This window comes from Aedes albopictus, chromosome 3 (assembly GCF_035046485.1).
Source record: "Aedes albopictus strain Foshan chromosome 3, AalbF5, whole genome shotgun sequence".
NCBI classification, from domain to species: domain Eukaryota; kingdom Metazoa; phylum Arthropoda; class Insecta; order Diptera; family Culicidae; genus Aedes; species Aedes albopictus.
The window spans coordinates 445,455,177-445,477,761 of NC_085138.1; the positions used below are offsets into that span (position 1 = coordinate 445,455,177).

Below are 22,585 nucleotides of genomic sequence, written 5' to 3' on the forward strand. Positions count from 1 at the left end.
CTAAAGACCTTTTCGGCCTAAAGACCTTTTCGGCCTAAAGACCTTTTCGGCCTAAAGACCTTTTCGGCCTAAAGTCCTTTTCGGCCTAAAGACCTTTTCGGCCTAAAGACCTTTTCGGCCTAAAGACCTTTTCGGCCTAAAGACCTTTTCGGCCTAAAGACCTTTTCGGCCTAAAGACCTTTTCGGCCTAAAGACCTTTTCGGCCTAAAGACCTTTTCGGCCTAAAGACCTTTTCGGCCTAAAGACCTTTTCGGCCTAAAGACCTTTTCGGCCTAAAGACCTTTTCGGCCTAAAGACCTTTTCGGCCTAAAGACCTTTTCGGCCTAAAGACCTTTTCGGCCTAAAGACCTTTTCGGCCTAAAGACCTTTTCGTCCTTAAGACCTATACGGTCAAAGACCTTTTCGGCCTAAAGATTTTTTCAGCCTAAAGACCCTTTCAACCTAAAGAGCTTTTCGGCCTCAATTCATTTTCAGCCTAAAGTCCTTTTCGGCCTAAAGACATTTTTGGCCTAAAGACCTTTTCGACTTCATGACCTTTTCGGCCTAATGACCAATCCGGTTTAATGACGTTTTTGGCCTAAGGGGCTGTCCATAAACCACGTGGTCATGGGGGGGGGGGGGGTTCGGCCGATGACCATTTTGTATGGACGAAAAAAAATTTTTGTATGGACTAATGACCACGCGGGGGGGGGGGTGAGAAGTCCCAAAAAATGACCACGTGGTTTATGGACAGCCCCAATGACCTATTCGGCCATACAAATACTTTGATGTAACAATATTTTGCGGTCACACGACGTTTTTCCGACCAAACGATATATCGGCCTGGCGACCTTTTCGACCTAACAACATTTTCGGCTAAATGACCTTTCCGACCTTATAACGTTTTTGGCCTAACGTTATAAACGCTTATTTCGATAACTGTATATATTTCGATGTAAACTGCGATGGAAGAGCTATTTAAGTAAAAAAATGAATCCATTTACGCAATGAATACCTACATTTAAATATCCCCGACTTATTTCTTTAATGGAGATTTGAGTGTACGACACCCAGTGGCCAAATGAAGAATTCTTCGTTTGATGGAATGTTTCCTCAGACTGGAGTGAGAATCGAAGTCACACTACGTGGATATCAATACGCCTGAATGGCTGGCGCTGCTAACCGCACGGCCACGAAGCCCATACTTTATAACTCACTTACTAACTCACTAATTCACTTACTGATGCACTCACTCCTACGGAACAGATCTCACATACTTATAAACCAACAAACTCACTTACTCACCATGTCACTCACTGACTCACTAATTCATTTATGTACTTACTATCCCACACACACACTCACCAATTTAACAATTCTCTTACCAACACATTAAAATTAACGGGGCAACTCTCTGTAAGCTGTAACTTTCCTATTTCGTAACTGACTCACTCACCAACTCACTTAATCTTGGAGTTCCTCACATTCATCCTCTCATCAATTCACTAATCAACTTCTTATTCGCCAACTCACTCACCTAGTTTCTACTTACTCGATTATGAAGAAAAAGCTAAAATGTGATGTCACCCTTATGTTGTCTTTCGGCTCCGTTTTGCGTCGAGACATTTGAGCCTTATGCATGAGAGTCTTATAATGTTATAAGAGAAGCTAACATAGTTTGTTAATAAAAAAATATAGCAAAAAAAGTACAGAACAGACCACATCGAGCGTGAAAAGAGACGACTATTTATCGTGGGACTGATATGCGTAGAAATTTCGCCAACAGGACCACATTTCTAGGCATAACAGTCCCACTAATCATTTTTTTTGCTAAAAACACTATATTTTTAAAAATATTTGAGTGGAAATACTTCAGGCATGAAAATATAAGCGATTTCTAACGATACTATGAAAACTTAAATCCGATTTGTTGCACCATTTGGCCAAAAAACATGAAAAACCTGTTTGAAACTTCAATCGCGATTTTCTCAGTTTCAAGTTTTTCAACATGGGACAACTATGCGTAGAACGGCAGTACAGGTATACCTCGATTTAGTGGACATTTCAAGTTTTGAAATGTCTATAAAATCGAAGCAAAATTTTGTATTTCAATTTTTATTTAAATTTTATACCAAAATGTGCAAATACATATACAAACTGCATGAAAATTGAGTTTTCGGTAAAAGGCTCGGAGTTTTTGGCATATAATAGTTATTCTCGTTAAATAACGAATAAACCACTATCTCGCTATTTTGTTACGATCGAAATCTTTTGTCCAAAATTATGTTTGGTTGATTGAAAAGCCAATTTTTAGCAATGGACATACACAATAATCATATTTGCATAAATGTCCCAAAAAATAAAAAAAAACAAATTCTCTCAGGGATTTCTTTGATAATCTCTCTGAGGATTTATTTATCCTGGAATTTCTTTACGAATTGCTTCATAAATTCCTCCAGGAATCTCATCTGAAATTCTTCAAGGGGTTCGGAAATTTTGAGATTCTTGACAAGCACTTGACAAAGCGTGGTTACTGGTTGTGCTGTATTTGCCGAACGATCTTTCTGTATGAGTAGTGTAGTCTACTAGGTCGCCTTTTGTTGCAATTCTGAGATATTTAATAAAATTGAGTGAATTATCGACGGTCTCCGAATAAAACCTCGCACATCAAATCATCATGTTACAGAATACTCCATGTGTTCCTCCAGAAGAGTCACAAACAATTTTTTAACGAAATTTGGCAAGAATTGCTTCATCAATTTCTACATGATTTTTCCCAAACCATTTCAGAGATTTTTTTAGAAATTCGCCCAGGGATTATTTCAGAAATTCCCCTAGTTATTTATTCATAAATTTCTCCAGGCATTCGTTTGGAGAATCTATTGGAGATTTCTTTAAAAAATCTTCCAAGGATTTATTTGGAAGTTTTCTTCAGAGGTTTGATTAGAAATTCTTTCTATTGTGTAAATTTTACGAAGATTCTTTCAAAGCACCTTTCATGGTTTACTCTGAAATTCCTTCACTTTTTTCCACAAAAAAAAATATTCATGAATTTGAGTAGCAGTTCCTCTAGGGATTCTTACAAAAATGCGTTAAGAGATTCTTTCAGAAGTATCTTTAGACATTTATTCAGAATTTTCTCTAGGGATGCCTTGATAAACTATTTTTCAGAAAATGTTTCTCAAGTTCCTTCAAAAATTTGAATTTCCAAGGATTTCACAAAAAAATCCCACAGCAACTTCCAATTTCTACCGAAATTCCACTAGTGATTTCACCAGCAGCTTCGAAAAAGAGTTGTGTATGGTTTTTTGTAGAAATTCCTCCAGGGATTTCTTCAGAAAATCTTTCAGAGATTTACCTTTTTTTTGAGACTTTTCTAGATTTTTATCCAAACATTTCTACGGAAATTCCCTTAAGTATTCTCTCAAACGTTCCAACAAAGATTTATTTCAAAACTTTCTCCGGGGTTTGCTTTAGAAATTGCTCCAGAGATTTTTTTAATCTGAATTTTTGTCAGAAACTTCATGGGATTTCTCTAGACATTCCTCCAGGGACTCTTTAAAAAATGTGAGATCCATTCAGGAATTTTCTGCAGGGATTCCTGTAGAAACCACCCTTGGGGTTCTTTCAGAAAATCTCCCATGACTTTTATTATAAATTCGACTAACAATTTCTTCAAAAATATCTCCAGATTTTCCTCCAGAGATTTCTGCTTCAAATTTTTCCATTACTTCGAAAAAACTTCAACAGAACTATCGAAACGTTCTTTCATGGACTCTAAATAAAATCCGTCCAAGGATTCTTATACAAAATCTTTCTCGAGTTCCTGAAAAAATCTTTGGAAACTGCTCATAGATTTACTTCAAAAATTCATCAAGGAAATCCGAACGAAATTCAGTCAGAATTTTTTCACAAAATCTAGGGATTCCTTTTGATTTTAGAATGTCATTTTGAAACTTCTCCAAGCACTCCTTAAGAAATCCTGGCACGGATAGCTTCTAAAAATGTTGCGTGGGTTCGAAAAATATTGTATAGATTACTTCAGAGATTCATCTACGAATTTCTTCGGATTGCTTTATTAGAGATTCCTTTAGATTGTTTTTCAAAGCATTCATCTAGAAAACCTTCCATGAAGTTTTTCAAAAATAATGCATGAACTTTTTTTAGGATATGATTCAAATTTTGAAGAAGTTTTGAGTTTCTGATTCTCAATATATCTTCAAAATTTTCTCAGAAGCTTTCTAAAGAACTGTCTCCAAGGATTGCTCTAGGAATTCCACAAGAGATTATTAAGGAAATATCCAAAACTTATTCACATTCCTTTAGATATTGCTTCAAGACATTTCTTTTCCATAAATTGCTCCAAGGATTTCTTAAGAAAGTTTCAGGGGTCATCCATTAAGTACGCCACGGTTCTAGGGGGGAGGGGAGGTTTGTGAAAGTGTGACAAGCAATGTATTAAGTATAGGAAAAACCCCGTACGAATGGGGGAGGGGGGGGGTCGAAAACTCCCAATCTTAGCGTGACGTACTTAATGGATGCTCCCTCAGGAAATCCTCCAAGAATTACTTCAGAAATTTTTTTACAGATTTTGCAGACATCTACAGAGGATTGTTATGGAAAGGCTGGCAGACATTCTTGCAGAGATCCTTGCAGAAATTGATACAGAGATTTCATCAGAAATTCCGCCGGTTATTCCTCTATATATTTCATCAAAAATTCCTCCGGGATTTCCTCCGAGTGTACCTCTAAGAATTCCTATTATTCATTTTTTTTTCAGGAATAAATTTAGAATTTTCTACAGAATTTTTTAAAAACTCCTTCCGAAATTTCTTCAGCGATGCTTTCTGAAATATCCTTAGATGCTTTTTCAATGTTCCTAGAACTACTTCAGAAATTTCTCCATGACAGCACTGGAAATAATTTATCACACATCTTGTCAGTTATCAGCCGAAGCATTAAAATCACCTTTTTATGGAATTTACTACATATTTTGGAATTCAATCAGCAGGAATCTACAAAAAATATCAGGAATATACTACAATTCTCGGTGAGGATGTTAGAAAACTTTGAGGGAAGATCTGGCGAATGAGCAGTTTGCATGCATCCGCCAAAAATGTTGTCATTGCTAAGGGAGCTGTAAAAAATATCGCCGGAAAATCACTCCGTATACTCTGCTTATCGTGATCATCGACAAAGCCAGGGAAATTTATAAAAAAAATAAGGGAAGTATGAGATTACGCTAAATATAAAGAACTAAGCATGCCGTGAGAGTTGCGGGTCAATTGGCCGAATGCCGTTTGGCCGAAAAACGATTGATGAACTTAAGTGACCATGACACTATTCCCCGCATCAGTATAACTCGAAAGAACAGCCTATCAAAGAAGGAAAAATATTTGAAAAATTATTGGCAGTTTCAACGCCAACAAAACCCTGAATGTCAAAATTAGAAAGAATAGCCTATGATTGAGAAAAGGAAATATTTCTGACGATCATATTGGTAATTAGGCTTTCAAAAACTTCCTCTGCATTCGGCCAAGCGCCATTCGGCCAAACGACCCATTCGTTCAGATGGCATTCGGACAAATGGCATTCGGCCAAACGACATTCGGTCAAACGGCATTCGGCCAAATGGCCGGACTCCGTGAGGTATGTTTTGGGGCTAATTTGGGGGCTCCACGAAACAATTCATTGGTATGAAGTGCTCCGCGAGTCAAAAGGCTGAAAACCCCTGCATTATAAGTCATCATAATACAAACTGCAAGTTTTAAACTGATTGAATATTTAAAAAAATACCATTAAAAAAATGTATATTAAATCGAGGTAAAATGTACATAAAATCGAGGGTCCACTAAATCGAGGTATATCTGTAGCATGTCCACCGAAAATCTCTTTTAACCTTTCAGGACGCGTGCTGTTATAAAAATTACAACACTACCAAAAAACCTCGCTCGTCGTATACAGCGCGAGCGCGGTGCAGTTTCTGCTGCTTGATGGCGCGCGTCCTGAAAGGTTAATAAGAAATGACATCCAAGTACTCTAAAAATAAGAAAAAAACGTTCAGGAGGTGTGCAAAAACAAAACACAAAACAACAGTTTTTCAATGAAATATGAAAGAAACAATAAGCAAAAAGAAGAAATAACAGAGAAGAATATGAAGTACAACATAGTGACAATACAAACGCAAAGAATTACTATTAGTGGAGAGTTTTTTATATGCTCAGCTCAAAATTGACAAAATGGTCACTTACACCCCTTTGATTCTGGGTCCCTCAATTGTCTTCATTCAAGGTAGCTTTGGAATAATTTTCTTGACAACTTTTACCAAGGTACGAACAAAGTTCCTTCAGGAATTTCTATTAAAGTTTTCCGATACAGCTTTCCAACAGTTTCTCTTGGGATTTTAGGGAGATTTTTGCAAAACTTATTCCAGGGATTTCTTCCAGAGTTTTCCGATATTTCTCATGGATTTCCTCGTGTAGTTCCTCCCGGGATGTTGCTAGGCTTTCAGAGTTCCTTCTTGAATTTCGTATATCCCTTTCGTGACGAACCAGCACAATCGTGCTGTTTTTCGGCATTGGTTTTACACATTTTTTTCAATTGTTTTTTTCCTGAAAATATGGGATGTAAATAATTTTTATGATCGAGTTATTACTCTAACTTGTATTTCTGAGCCTCAGCTTTGATTGGAATTGTTTATAAAAAACGCCACGAAAAGATAAACAAAAAGTAAACAATCACCCTAGAAGTTGAAAAAATTTTATGCGTCGTATTTTTATAAATATTTGTTTAATTCAGGTATGCAGAGCTAAAAATCGATAGAAAAAGAGTAGTTCTGCAAAACGGCGAAGAAAAAGTGGTGCTTTGTTGAAAAGCACAAGATTTCTGGGTGGTCAAAGTGGGACCAGCACAATAGGCTCCTAAAGTCCTATCAGGATTCTTGTTTTAAACCACAATATATGGTTCAAGAGTACATATTTACTCAATTTTTGACGTTTTTATTAACCGTAGTTGAAAATATATAATTCTGGAGCTCGATTTGAATAGGTCGTATGTGCTTTTGTCGATATAAAATTCGATCAGTTTATTTTAGTCATTGCAGCAATATGGCAGATATTTTGCAAACTTTTAATGATGGAACAGAAAGCCTGTTTTGTGGGGATTCTGCTGTATGTATTAACTTTGCTCAATTTCAACGGTTTTCGCTATAATAAGCGAATCCAACTGATCGAATTTTTAATCGACAAAAGCACATACGACCTATTCAAATCGAGCTCCAGAATTGTTATTTTTTTAGCCTTTTGTCTCGTCCCTAGCTTATAACACATACTTTGAGTGATTTTTTTTCACCGTGTATGTCAGATAAGAACATTTTTGAAATCCCAGTGCGAAAAATGTCGAGCTCAGTCACACAAGGTTGACCTCAAATGTCAAAGTAGAACTATTTACCATTTTACTTATTTCGAATTTTCTCATTATTCCTTTGTTTTTCAAGTTCGAGTAAAGTACAATTCCGATTAGAATACCATGCTTAATTGTATTATCCAATATAAGCGAGATTTCGTCTTTAGTTTTAGGACCCTATTGTGCTGTTCCGTCCCCAAGGCGGTCCAAGTTCCATCGGTAATTGCCTATTCTTAGGCGTTTTATGGTATAGAAGATTGATTTTAATTATTAAATCACTACAAAAAGTTAGTTTGTAAAAACTAAGACGTATAATTTCAACTCAAGGAACACAATATCAGCTTGTACGAGTTTTTAAGGAACTTTGAATACCGTAAAACGGGGTATCATTGATCAGCGGGGTAACATTGATCGGCTTGACCGCCCTCATGAAATGTTCAAGCAAGCATTTTACATTGAATCAGTTTCTCCTATCGAATGGTATATCATAACCTGCTATCATTTAGCTATTAAATGATATGAAATTAATGAAAATTGAATTTCATAAACATTGAAATAGATCGATTTTTCCATAACTATGTTTCGTATCGCAATGAGATACATTGTCAAACATGCGTGCTTGTCGTGAATACTAGATACAATATGAGGTTCGAAATCACTGTATTACTTCAATATGATATCCTAGAAATGGATTCAATAACCGAAACTTCTATGAAAATGCTATTTTTCAATAAAATATACGATTTATCAAAAGCAGGGTATCAATTCCTTAAGCCATTGCCTATATTTAGGCGTTATTCGCGATTTGGAGGATTTTAATCCTAAAATATCTAAAAAAGTACATAACTTGTAAGAATTTAAACAACATATTCGAAATCAGCGACTCCGAATTTAGTAAGAAAGGGTATTTTCAACACAAACAAGCATTGATCACTGACATGATCAATGTTACCCCAAATCAACAAAATCAAAAATTAGATTCAAAAACCTATTTAAACATGTTTTAAAGTTTTACAATACTTTTTCGAGTAGCTTATCACATACTCAGAGGGCCAGTACTTGTTTTAAAAATATAAAACATTTAACTTCTGCTAAAACAAAAGAATTATTCAAGAAAGATCGAAATTTCTGATCAATGTTACCCCGGATTACGGTATTTGGGTGAAAAATATTACTCCATATTATCGAAATCATGAATTAGATTGGAACAGGGATTTGCTGTTCTGATTATCTTCTTTTTATTCACTTCTATGATTTGAATACCCTGTCAAGCTGATCTCGTGTTCCTAGATTTAAAATTATACGTCTAAGTTTCTACAAACTAACACTTTGCAGTGATTTAATAATTACAATAAATCTTCTGTACCAAAAAACGCCTAAAAGTAGGCAAGTATTAGCAATTACTTAGAGAAGATCGACCGGCTTGAGGACGAACCAGCACAATTGTTGGTCCTAATTTGACCCCAAAAAGTGCATAGGTGGATAAAGTAGCCGAAGTAAAGAAATTTATATTCTAGAGGACGTTAAGTTTATAAGCGAAAATTTGAGATAATCATTCTTTTATGGTCCGTCACGAAAGGGATATACGAGATGTCCTAGTGTTTTCCTAATGATTTCTTCCGAAGTTCCTCTCGAGATTTCGCCAATATGTCTTTGCGGAGTTTGTCGCAAGATTTCACTTGAATTCCTTCCGACATTACTCCGGTAATTTCTTGTAAGGATTTTCGTAAGTTATTCCAGACAACATTCCGAGAAAAACTCCTGGAAAAATTCCCGCAAGAACTCCGGCAGCAAACATTAAAGTGAACATGAAAGAAACATACCGAATCTCGGGATAATTTCTGACAGAGGTTCCGGGAAGAGTTCTGGGAATAATTCCAAGAAAATCTGTACGACAAATAGTTTGAGGTTAATCACCGCTTGTAATCCGGTAAACAATCATGAAAAAAAGCCTGCAAAAATCACTGAAAGAAAAATCAAAAGAAGTACTCCATGAGAGTTATCTGCAATAGCTCCTGCAGAAATCTCAGAAGGCACTTTGAGAAAAAAAAAAACCGTATAAGAAACCCCAGAAAAAGGTCAGAAAATCTCTGACAGACATCCCAGGACCAACATTGAAAGAAATCTTCTGAGAAAAGTTCCGGAGAAACTCCGAGAAAAAAAAATCTAAGATGAAACTTCAAAAGAAATCACACGAGAGCAATTTGTGATATTTTCCCAACTGAAACACCTGTTGAAACCCAGGGAGAAACTCTAGCAGAAAGCTCTCAGAAATTTCTTGAAGAAATTACAGGATAAACTTCGGTAGAAATCCCGGAGGGAACTCCTGTGAAAAATTCCTGAATAAATCGTTCTGAAATCCTCGGAAAAGTTCTAGCAAAAATACCAGTAATAACTCCTATAGCAACTCAGGGTGAAATCCCGCGAAGTCTCTAGAAGAATACCTGAAGAAGTCGCGGAAAATCTTCTAGAGGGATCTCTGAGAGAAATTCCGCAATAACATCTGCGACATATCCTAAGGGGAAATCTGGTGGAGATCTCGGAATAGATCCTGGTAGAAATTCCATGAAAATATATTTGGACAACGCAGAAGGAACTTCGAGAAAAATCCCACAAGGTATCCTGGGTGCAATACCGGAGATACCCCTTAAAAGAAATTCTGTGGGATCCCCGTGACAAACTCAAGAAAAAATCGGTCGAAATTCGGGAATCCTGGAAGATTCTCAAATCCCGCAAAAGAACTGTTCGAAACCTGGAAAATGCTGGTAGAAATCCGGTATAATCTTCAGAAGCAATTCCAAAATAGAATAGGATAGAAGCTTCAGTTTTGGCCAGCCCGGAGTTTTGGCCATAGTGCGGTATTCAGCCTGTAACGATCTAAATTGACATAAATTTATTTTTTACTAGTAGATTCTAATATAGATTGCAGCTGTTAAAACCATACATTTTGATTAAAAACCGGAAGAAAAAAATAATTTTCCTTAAAAAATTAGATCCTATATATCTATTTTGGCCAGGGTGCTTCTAATTTGGCCAGTCCCATAAGAAATACACGTGATTGGCCAAAATAGAAACTAAAGCTGAGAATATGGCCAAAACTGCGGCAAGACTTCTATTTTGGCCAGTGCCACTTTTAATACAAAAATCAAGTATTAGCTTGATTTCTGCATTTTTCTAATAAAGTATAGATAGAAACCTTTCATTTAACACATTGGTAGTTTTCATTGGATTATTGATTATTTTTATAAAAATGATTTCCGTTAGACGGGCCAAAACCGGTGCTTGCACCCTACCAAGAAAAATGAAGTGAATAATACGGAAGGAATCTTGTGAGAAATCCTGGGAGGCATTCCTGACGGAATTTCTAAATAAATCCTTGTAGTGGAATCCCCAGCTAGATTTTAACTTACAGATTCATCCACGTCCACATGGAATTTGCCGCATCTTAACGGAATCTCCGTCGGTTTTCCGAAAGTATCTGGTAGATCTAATAGTTTTCTTGCTCCTCTAGCACGATTATTCAAATTGCTTCTTGATTTAACTTGTTTGCAAAATTTGCTTGTTTGTTTGTTAATAACTATCAACAGGCTAACTTATGCCCTCATGATATAAGAACTACAAGATCTGATCCTTTTCCCTGAATATTCTAGATATTCTTTGAGTATTCCATGTTTTTCCTGTTGAAAAAAAAACTTCCTGAGGATTACCACGTTATTCTAGGTAGTAGACAACATGCCTCTTTCAGTGATTCCTTCAGGATTTTTTCAGCCCTGGGGTTTCTCGCGGATTCCCTTCAGAGACTTCTTCTGGTGATTAAAAGATTTCTCTCGGACTTCTTTCAAGGATTGATTCCTCTCAGAGTAGTTCCAGGGATTTCTTACGGAACTCTTATAGGACTTTTTCCGAGATTCTTTCAGAGATTGCTTCAGGGATTCCTCCAGGATTTTTCTTGAAATTCCTAAAGAGATTTTTTGCGGGAATACTCAGGAATTTCTTACGGATTTTTCCAGAAATATTTCAGGTTTTTTTTCGATTTTTTAAGGGATTTCTCTAGGTTTCATTCAGAAACTCTTTCCAGAGATTCATTCAGCGATATCTCCTGGATACCTTCAGGAATTCCTCTCGGGTTTCTTTCAGAGATTTCTCTCGGACATCCTTCACACGCAGAAAAATAAATTGTAAACACAATTAAATTCTAGTTCAAATCAACCGATTTTTCAGTTTACTATAGCGACAAACTGATTTCTAGTTTAAACTGAACTGTTCTATTGTTTGATAATACAAATATTTTCATTTGTCGAAATTTTTGACGGTTTGTTAAAACAAACAGAGATAAGGTATTTTCAACATGAAATAATGGATTGATTCAAACGACTGCACTTTTGCCACTAACAAACCCGGGATTTGATAGTGTGCGGCAGCTCGGAAATATATTTTTAGACCGTCGGTAAGCGGATGGGGAGGAGAACGACTAGAAAAGACAAAAAAGGCGAAACCGATCAACTTTTTGTGGATGCTGTCGTGAGTACCTGCGCGTTATCCATCATGGCCAAAGCTGCACTTGGAAATTGGCGTGATGGAATTGCTGCACCTTCTTCATTGTGGCGATGTTGGGGTAAGCATTTTATAGATGTGTGAGTGCTTTCGGACCATGCTTATGGTTATTTTGTTGAAACAAATGAAATTTTTGACATTATATGAAATGATGGTAATCGGTTGTTTTATCGATAAACTCTAAATTGAAACAATTAAATATAACTTTCTCTCTCTCTCTCTTCTATGCGTAACGTCCCCATTGGGACAAAGCCTGCTTCTCAGCTTAGTGTTCTATGAGCACTTCCACAGTTATTAACTGAGAGCTTCCTCTGCCAATGACCATTTTGCATGTGTATATCGTGTGGCAGGCACGAAGATACTCTATGCCCAAGGAAGTCAAGGAAATTTCCTTTACGAAAAGATCCTGGACCGACCGGGAATCGAACCCGTCACCCTCAGCATGGTCATGCTGAATACCCGTGCGTTTACCGCCTCGGCTATATGGGCCCGTAATATAACTTTGGAATGAGTAAATTCTCAATTTGAAAATCAACCATGCGTTTTATTGTTTTAAACAAGCGCCATTTTTCTGCGTGCAGGGTTTCGTCCTGGGATTTCTTCTGAGACTGAATTTCTGCAGATAATCTTCCCAGAATTCCTGTGTGGATTACTCCGAGTCATTAATAGTGTAACAAGCCACTAATTATTCCCAAGGTTCCACCCATTATTTCTGCCCCATTATTTCTTGAGAGGTTATTTCATTGATTCCTCCTGGGATTCCTTTAGAAATTCCACCCAGGATTCCTTCGACACTCCTAACTAAATTTTTTGAAGGATTCCTTCAGGAATAGCTCCAGAGTTCGTTCAGTGATTTCTCGTGGATATATATTTGAACTAACCGTTTAAAGGGGCAGCCAGCCTGAGATGAGAATTGAGTAGAGTGTACGTCTATTTGTATGTGTGCTCAGCGTGGTCAGAGCAAATGAAGGTCAAATATTATGCGGTGCGCGAAAATTTGTACGCGCAAGTGCCCATACATCTCCGCCTGTATGAAAAATCATTTCGGTGTTTTCGGCGCAGTATTCCTTGGCCAATTCGCGCACTTATTGTAGAAGACATCATAACGATCAAACATACCAGCGGAGGTCTATTAGCGATTTTGCACCTTTTTCGCTCTCTATTTTCTTGCAACGGGTAATATTTGACAATGAATGAACTAACGAGTGAACACACCAGTTTGACACTAATGAAAATTCGATCGAATCAAACAACCAGTTATTTGAGCATTGACTTGTACGTACTTGGTCAAATGTTTGACCCTGTGTACTAGCATCTTAATCGTTGTTGGATTGCTGCACGCTAAGAAAATGTTACTCTAAAATGAGTAAGATTCACACAAAACTGAGCTAAACTGGAACAGCTCAAAAAATGAGTAAATTGCATTTCCAGCGATAGCGCTGGACCAAGTGCAAAAATCCAACTGGTGTTAGCCGTATAATTTTCTTCACATCATCAAGAATATTATACGGCTTAAACTGATGAGATTTTCGCACTTGGGCCAGCGCTAGCGCTGGACAAAAAATTTACTCAATTTTGAGTTGTCCCACTTTAGCTCAGTTTTGTGTGAATTTCCTGACCGTGTGAGGTAGAAAAGTCAAGTTAGAACTATAAGAGAACCATAGCAGTAACTGTTATTGCACATCAATGAATTACCATATAGTTATAACCAACTAGCCAGAAGTAGAACCACCAAAAGGTTTTAGTCTAGGCTCAGTAGTTTGACATTTCTCACAACTACACACACGCACACACTGGCGTAGCACCAATACTGATGCGGTTGCTTCAGTAGCCGGTGTTGTCTCTAAACAGTGTGTGTAAGCATAACTGTCCCACGTTCAAATTACTTTTTTTTTATTCGAGCAACACTCTGCTCTGGTTAGTGGAATAGTTCAGGCCAAACATTTCAATAGGTCCTATCTGAATTTGAGAGGCTCTCTTTGTTCACTTTCTCTTTCAATTATTGCAATGTAATGGTACACTTTTCAACTACTTTTGCAGTACAAATCAAAAGACGCTTGTTTTGACCATCGTTCTATGCAATCAATAATTCAAATAAACTATTCTATGCAATCATAATTCAAATAAACAGCTGAGATATTAACGAAAGAGAGGCAAACCACAGAGAGCCTCTCTTCTGCAGATTGGACCTTTAGACATGTTTGGCCTGAGTTGTTTAGTGAAATGTTATAAAAAAAAACAGTTTTTCAGCTAAACTATGTTGAGAACTTATATTAATTTTAAATCTAACTAACACTGAGGAAAATTACAAGTGGTAGTCGAAATACGCGTATCTGTCAAAGGATAAGCAAAATAGGGCGGAATTAAAAGATACAAAACTGATTACACTCATTCGAAGAGGGTATTCCGCTTAGAGGGTTCTAAAAGTCGGTACAACATTTAAATATATACAAAGAAAGAAATAGAGAGCAAAGAGAGCCTCTCTCTTACCGATTGGATCTACTGTAATTGGGTACTGCCAACTATCAACATACGACGGTTTTGCCTTCATGAGCGCAAACAGTCTACATATGCCAAAGATACCTGTTCGACGCTTTATTTTAACATTTTGTTTACGTTTTTTCAGTCTTTTTCGTAGCATGTTCCAAACAGCGCGGTAAAAAGTCTAAAAATTTGTGTAAAAGTCATAACTGTGCATTTCTTACAACTTGATAAAACTGATAAATTACCATTCCGCATGGATTGCACGTTTTGCAAGAACAGTGCCCAGCAACTTGCAGAGGTAAGCGCGTATATTCAAGGTTGTCATCGCATCTACGTTATTATCATATTTACAACTTTGCAGCATCGCCTATGCAACTTATGCTTGGTCCATTTGGAATGCTGCGAAATAAACGAAATCCTATCGGAGGGTGGTCCACCATCGTTTCTCGACGAGGGAGATGACGACGAAGAAATGGACGAGCGGCAGAGTCCGGTTCAGAACAACGTGAACAAGGTGGAATGTGACATATGTCTGGAACAAGTCCAGAAGGACGAACTTCAACAGCACCGGGAGATGTGCTCACCAAGGTTGGTGTTCCGATGCGCCCTCTGTAGCTATGATTTTCTGAGCAAAGAAGGACTGTGGAATCACCTGGATCTGCACGAGGTACGTGAAATTGAGAAACCCTGGCGGTGGTTTTACCTTAAGATTACGTATTTGTTTTGAAGATTTCAGACGAAAGCAAAGAATTATACTACAGTGAAGTGAGAGTCACTCGAGAGCTCTACAAATGCATACTTTGCAATGATCAACGGGGGTACGCGGACAAAAAGTATTGGGAACATGTTCACGTAAGTTTACAATATGACGACGTTGATTTCTGGAAACTGTTATTATTCGTATTTTTACAGGAAGACCACGATGGTTACTTTTTGCGGTGTACGGACTGTGGAGAAAGATTTAGATCGAAAAAGAATAAAGAGGATCACGCTTTTAGAAACTGCAAACCTAAGGGAACCATCGAAGCCACTAGCAATACGCATGCCGGCCGAGAAGTCATCAGCTTGAACCTGCCGCTGCAAATCAACGTGCTAGCCAATTTCAGTAAGATATATGAGCAAAAGCAAGGGAGCGCTACAAACGGGAACAAAGGAACGTTACAAATGTCTACGAATGTAGACACAATCACATGCAAACGAGGAAATGGCGATTCGGCGAATGATGTAACCATTGATTTCAAACAAGCAGAATCTAAAAAAGAAGTTTCCTTCGACTCTAAGTTTGCCTACAGTGACAAGGAGATACTCTCGGAAAAAGAGTTACGGCCTGATACTCATGACAAATCCTTCAATGACCATCAGCGATTGTCATCAAAGGTATGTAACATTTATCTAGCTTCTGTCTTACAATTCTTATCAATACATCTGTTTACAGAGAAAACATGTTTACGATAAATCTTTCCCTTGTGGTTTATGTGGTGAAATAAGCGAAGATTTTCTCGGTCTCGCTCTACATATGAAACAAAGTCATTCCGAAGAATTAAACTATCAGAAAGTGATGGACGCTCTCAAAACACGTGAACCCACTAACCCGGATGATAAAGAGTCACAACTTCCAGCAAAACAGCAAGAGAAACTTCCCGTGGACAGTTGTCAGATCTGTAGTGAACCAATGGTTGATCGAGACTTGCTTCCCTTGCACGTTAAGGAAAGCCATCAGCTGATCGCCTGTACAGACTGTGGAAAGACATTCATCGATGTTGGTTCGCAGAAAGACCACAAAGCCAGTGCTGCATTTTTCGATGACAGCAATTCCAAGAAGCAGTCCGGCATAAAATGTCTCTGCAGTGGAACACAGAGGAACGACGATGAAAGTCCGAACCATCGGTGTCCCTGTTGTACGGAAAAGTTCCAAGATAAGAAGCAACTTCAACGTCATATGAGCGAACATGTCGATGAGATTATCAACAAGAAGTTAAAAACGGCGTCGCCACAGAAGGATGGCGACGAATGTCCGAACACTACCACCGATACCAGCGAGACAAATCAGGCGTAGTCTTTATCGAAAGTGACGCAACATCTTCGAGATTTATAAGGGTAGTAGAGGTACGGTTAAAGATACGGCGTGACTTCTACAACTAAATCTACAACATAGATTGTACAGATAGTTAAGTGTAGGTGATAAGCCAAATTTTACTAATTTCATGACAATGATTAATCGATTTTTCTACAAAATGGTCAACTTTGTTGGAGAATTCAGGACATCACTTAGATTTTGATACACTGCTTCCACTATTTTTCTCACGAAAGGTGATTTAAAATCTGTCAATTGTGAAAATATTGCAGTATACTTAAACATGTTTACCCAAGTTGGCCCTTTTGCATGATGAGTCGCCATAGTTGCAACACTGTATTTACGAAACACATCTTTAGTATGTCACAATAATTTTAAACTGAATAAAGTTATCACTATTATAAATTTTAATTTTCTTGAAAAAGAACAATCCGGTGTTTGCTACTTTCAGTGAAAATGAAAAGACTTGCTCGAGTGTCATACCTCGAGCATGTGTGCTTGTTAACAACGTAACGGTCACTACACTCGTCTGAAAATATACTAGAGATACTTGCGCTGCCACAAATTACGTATCTGCTAGAACCTCAACAAAAAAACCCGTCTATTGTTCGGTTTGTATACTATAACGATCCTCTACGGATGTTTTAAAATAAATTTTTACGACGACTTGCGGTTCAAGGGCGCTCACCGGGGCTCACATGCCGAGGGAGAGAAGGACCAATGTTACGACGACTTGCGGTTCAAGGGCGCATACTGGAGCTTACCCAAGTAACCACTAAGCCGTAAAAATTGGCACCAAGTTGGTTCTATATCCACATGAAGAGCAATGTTAACAGAGCTCATTAGAACTACATCACAGAACAGATAGACATCATCATTAGAAAAATAGGCGCTGGTCATTAAAAATCGACAGCAGCGAACCTAGCGGTGGCGGGCAAGCTTTTTACACTGTGAATTTCTCCACCCAGCAGGCAATTAGACGACTATTCTCGTCTAATAGTTCATATACTCAAACAAATTGACACGTGTGGGATTGCTTGATGGGATATTGATGTTTTACATGGATTTGCGCAAATTGTAAAACTCTCGAATGTCACGTGTTAAACATATCTCGCGCATAGTATCATACGGGCGTATCTACAATGATCGGTTTCTCTTCATCGATTTTCTCTTTGATTAATAACGTGGCCGGCAAATAATTTCGGCTGTTTTTGTTATTTTAGATGCCAATTCTATTCGTCCTTCACCGAAACGCACCGAGAGATCATCCGAATATTAGTGGTATATCCCGGAAAAATCCAAAAAGAAAACGATGAAAAAAAAATCAATCATTGTGGATTCGCTCGTACACACCAAATTTTTTGAAACGCTTCCAGCACAAAAAAAATCAGCAAAATAAATTGCTGAATTTCAGCAAAATTTTTGCTGAAATTCAGCACAACGTTGCTGATCAACTGTCAAAATTGCTGGATGGTTCAGCAAATTGAAAAATAATTGCTGATATTCAGTAAATTCGCATTGCTGAATGAAATCAGCACAAAAAAAATCAGCAAAGTTTGCTGAATACCAGTAAACAAAATTTGGAGTGTATGATACTAAACGCGAGATTTAAATTCGCCAACTTTATTTTTGCCCCGAATTTTCAACAAATCACACGTTTATCATGTGTATTTAAGCCGGGCCCGTAGCGTAGTGGCTACACGTTCACTTCATAAGTGGATGGTCATGTGTTCGATCCCAGCCCCGGCACTTCGTCAGTTGCTCTTCCCCCCGAGAGTGGCTGGCACTTTTGACCCTCTTCTGAGCTCCCTAGCTCAAATGCACCCGCATAATTGGATATCGGCGAAACGGCAACTCAAAATGGACCCCCAATCGGACTAAAAAAAAGGAACAAGAGCCACACATCAACATCCTCGTGCTCATCATTCTACCAGGGACAGGGTAGAAAGTGACAGCAGCGCAAAGACTGTCAGTTCGATATAGTAGAATAAGAATGAATAGAATACATTTAGGCGCTGTACAAAGTGCAAGTGCAGCTGCCAATTGGAATCGCTCACGCAGTACCCTTGTGGACAAAAGATCTGTAAATTAGGTTAAGTGGTTGAAGAATAAAAAAAGGATAGATTAAAAAAATCATGTGTGTTTCACGTGGAATTAAATTTAAATGCCTGTGCACTCTGATTGAAGTGAGGTAGGGTGCGTGCACCAGTTATCGCACTACCTTACTTACCTTACCGGTCAGGCTAAGGCCGGGGTGGCCTCTGCTGTACATAGTAGCCGCCTCCATTCCACTCGGTCCATGGCTGTTTGTCTCCAGTTCCGCACTCTGCGTAGGGTCCGCAGATCGTCCTCTACTTGGTCGACCCACCTAGCTCGCTGCGCTCCACGTCTTCTTGTACCGGTCGGATGACTCTCGAGAACCATTTTAGTCGGGTTGCTATCCGACATCCTGATGACGTGACCCGCCCTACCTATGGAAAACTATTTGAGCTTGAGCTTGAGCTTGATTGACCGCCCGTAGATGCTACTCCAGTATCGCCTGACCAGCTACACTCACACAAGGAACCAATGAGATATCTGCCGCGGACTAGCAGGCATCTTCAGTGTGTGAGCTTTGGTGATCCTCTATTTTTAGGCTATTTAATTAATTAATTAAGATTAATCAAAAACATCAATCAAGAAAATTAATCATAATCACAAAAAAAATCTCATTTAATCATTAATCATTAATCTTAATCACACTGTTTTTGCAATTTAATCATTAATCAGTAATCATAATTATAAGAAAAAAATCATTAACCATTCATAACCAAAAATGATTCACCATATAAAATGTATGATCCAATTTAAATTGGTTCAAATAATATAATTTATGATTATTTTTTCAAACATCTCCCGGACAGAGTTACCTTTTACTTTCGAAACTGTAAAACAATAAATATAGCTTAATCATTTCCAGTTTTTTGTGATTGATTAATCATGATTAATCATGATTTTTAATCAATGAGCCATGTTTAATCATTAATCATAATCAATATCACAGATAAAACCAATTTTAATCATTAATCATAATCTTTCACCATCATAAAAATCAAATTAATTATTAATCATAATCAATAATTACCAAAATTAATCATCAATGATTAATCATGATTAAAAATTTTGTTAATCATGAACGCTCTGGCAGAAGGTTCACATATTGGTGTGTGGATACCAGGGTAAGGTGATAGAATTGTGTGTTTTTACTATTTTGAAGATGTGCGGTACAGTTCGCTTGATTGCATAACTTCTTGGCGTTTTCTTATAGGATTGAAACACTGTGCTATGAAAGTTTGGAAGGAAGGGAAACGGCTTTTTCAACCCGTTTCTGTTCTAGCGATGGCTATGAACATGTGAATATACATGAGTTGTATATGTAGAGAGCAGAGAGAAAGTATATAGAAAGATACAATGTAGGAGGAAAGGGACGGGCCAGGGATTGAACCCAGAACCTTCTGCATATAAATCAGAAGCGGTAGCCACTAGACCACCAAGCCCCCCCAGTTATCGCACTACCTATGGAAAACTATTTGTACAAAATTAAGAAGAAGACCGACGAATCAGTATTGGTAAAAACTCAAATCTCATGATTGAGTTGTTTCACGCGCGATTCTTGACTCGCCAAACTCACCACCGAAAAAATCATGCACGAGTTGACTCGTGATTTTACTCATTGCTTTATTTCTTGGTGTTCTTTTTATTGACGACGAAGTTTTTAGGATTGTATGATAGAATAAGACCAAATCTTGCGTACAACAATAAAGAATGTCGTTTAAATTGATTTGGATTCGTTTTACAAGCGAACGAGATTTCGGTGCTAAACTCGTGAGAGTGAGATTTTGCATGTAAATTTCGTGCGTGAGAAAATGATTCAGAATCGCGCGCGAGTTTGCTCACGCAGGAGCCATTCATGAGCCAGTTTTGAGTGTGAGTTTACCAACGCTACGACGAGTATCGTTGATATGTCAAATGATTGATTATTTTCATAGGGTATGTGTACCATTCCTTGGCCTAATTTGTAAGCCGCCTTGACAATTTTGACCAAAACTCATGAATTAATAGCACTAGAAATAATATGTTGACCATATTACACACTCTAGGCAATGCTTGTTTTACCAATTGGAAGTAAACTAACGTAAATATTCAAGAATTTACTTAATTAAGTTGAAAATATTCGATGCGATGGTATGCAATGTTGGTCTATGGTACAAAACTTGGCCTATTAGTGGATGCAACGTTGGCCTATTGCTTTCCATGCACTAGAACCACTTATTATATCATTTTTCAATTTTTCTTCTGAAGTATTATCTCTGTTTGTTCACCAATCTTACTTTTAATTTTTATTTTCGGAGTCAAATTTTCAAAAAACTTTAAATATATTACTTAAACTAAAGTTTTTTCTAAATTTAGTAAGGAAAACAACGCAACCCTATTATTGTGTTATTTTTTTATAGTCACCGCACACAAAATCTTTCTTCCTTTTCGTTCTTTCTGGTTCTTACGCAAGGAATGTTGTTGACGTCACTTTATCGGTGTTGTTGACGTCACTTTACTGATGGGCCAAGATTTGGGTACATAGTGAAAAAAATGTCCTCAATATTCGGCCCACATGGAATTTGTAAAATAGTTACTATTCGTTGAAAACAAATATACAAGTTCAAAATAGCGTCTTTGACCGTCGCATCAAATGTTCAGTTATTGAAAAGTCGATTCGAAATGTTCCAGAATCATGCCAATAATGATTATGTGTATAGACTACCCACTAAGCCGAAGAATCATGGCGTCTACAAAACATAAACAAAGTGACATTTTCATTCAATTTCAACACTCCAAAGTGCTAAAATTGAGACAAAATGTTACAGTTGTTTGGTGCATAGCTTTTCCGATATCCAGTTATGCGTGTTTGTTTGAGTTTTTGGTTTACGTTGAGATAGGCCAAACGTGGGAACTATGCCAACGAAGCATCCCGATACCCTACTTCACAGGGAACGTCAATAAATTACGTCCAACATTTGGGAGAGGGGTCTAGAAAAAAGTGACAGTACGTGTATTAGGTATAGGAAAATAGCGTATCAGAGGGCGCAAATCAAACCCGGAAAGCGTTAATCGACTTCCCAGGTGTTGACAAAATGAGACATTCATTGAAAAATATCCTGGAAGATTCTCTCGGAGATCGATAATTTCCGACAAGTAGAAATCCAAAGGCGGTTGAAATAGATTCTAGCTCTAGGATGAAGCAGAACAGAGTGGCGAAATCAAGGATGGGATAATCAAAAAGGTGTACCGCTCAAATTCTGGGTACTGGCCTATCGATGTATTCTCCTGGAAATAGTTCAAAAAGAATAACCCTAAATTGAGCGGAGTTAACAAAAATAAAATGATGATGAAACACGTTTGACGGTTTTTTTTCGTGAGGTATGTGTCACCAGTTATACACATGCATTTATTTAAAAAAAAACAATAGCGCAAATTCGTTTGGAAAATTACTTCAATTTCAATCGCATCACATATGAGATTGTGATGATTTGGCTATCGGGTTCAATTAAAGATTAAGCTTACTAAACGCCAGGTGTAACAAATATTAAGCTGATGTGACTTACATTTAATTCGATGATGTAAGCTCTGTTGTGAAGTTCATGTTGTGAATCAGGTTAATCTGCGGTGTATAAACCATTTAATTCAATGGAAAAACACATCCGACTAACTTTGACTTTTATGGAACAGTTCATAAATCAAACACATGAATCCGCCGAGTCAACTTTTTTCAGTGTGTTCATAAATAGGCGAGTTCCACCGAAACGTCAAACGATTTTAGACTAGCCGTGCTTGTCATTTTAGACTAGCCGTGCTTGTCATTATAGACGAGAGAATGCACTATGAATTTCAAACAAGAAAAAATCATTTTATTTCGCAATGGATGTCAAAATTTACCACATAAGTGGATGGAATTTTCAATTTGCTCTAAGATGCCTATCTGTTCTGTGATCGAAGTCAACTTTTCTTCGATTTTTTACGGCTTGATCCAGATTCGATCTGATGTCCTCGGGGTTG

At 37.6% G+C, this 22,585-nt stretch overlaps 1 protein-coding gene across 1 annotated transcript; it reads left to right on the forward strand.

The window, feature by feature from the left end:
• Positions 1-14,513: 14,513 nt before the first annotated feature.
• LOC109425918 (oocyte zinc finger protein XlCOF6-like) lies at positions 14,514-16,900 on the forward strand. Its single transcript, XM_062856696.1, has 5 exons — positions 14,514-14,719; positions 14,783-15,088; positions 15,151-15,273; positions 15,334-15,798; positions 15,857-16,900. Exons 1-5 carry the CDS (start codon positions 14,675-14,677, stop codon positions 16,475-16,477), a joined length of 1,560 nt encoding a protein of 519 aa, XP_062712680.1. The 5' UTR covers positions 14,514-14,674; the 3' UTR covers positions 16,478-16,900.
• The last annotated feature ends 5,685 nt before the right edge of the window (positions 16,901-22,585 follow it).

What these genes read in the sequence shown, in the direction of transcription:
- LOC109425918 (XM_062856696.1), top strand. Translation starts at nt 14,675, where the DNA reads ATGGATTGCACGTTTTGCAAGAACAGTGCCCAGCAACTTGCAGAG. An exon ending in GTGCCCAGCAACTTGCAGAG is followed by an intron (nt 14,720 to 14,782) that starts GTAAGCGCGTAT and finishes ACAACTTTGCAG; the next exon opens with CATCGCCTATGCAACTTATG. An exon ending in ATCAGCGATTGTCATCAAAG is followed by an intron (nt 15,799 to 15,856) that starts GTATGTAACATT and finishes ATCTGTTTACAG; the next exon opens with AGAAAACATGTTTACGATAA.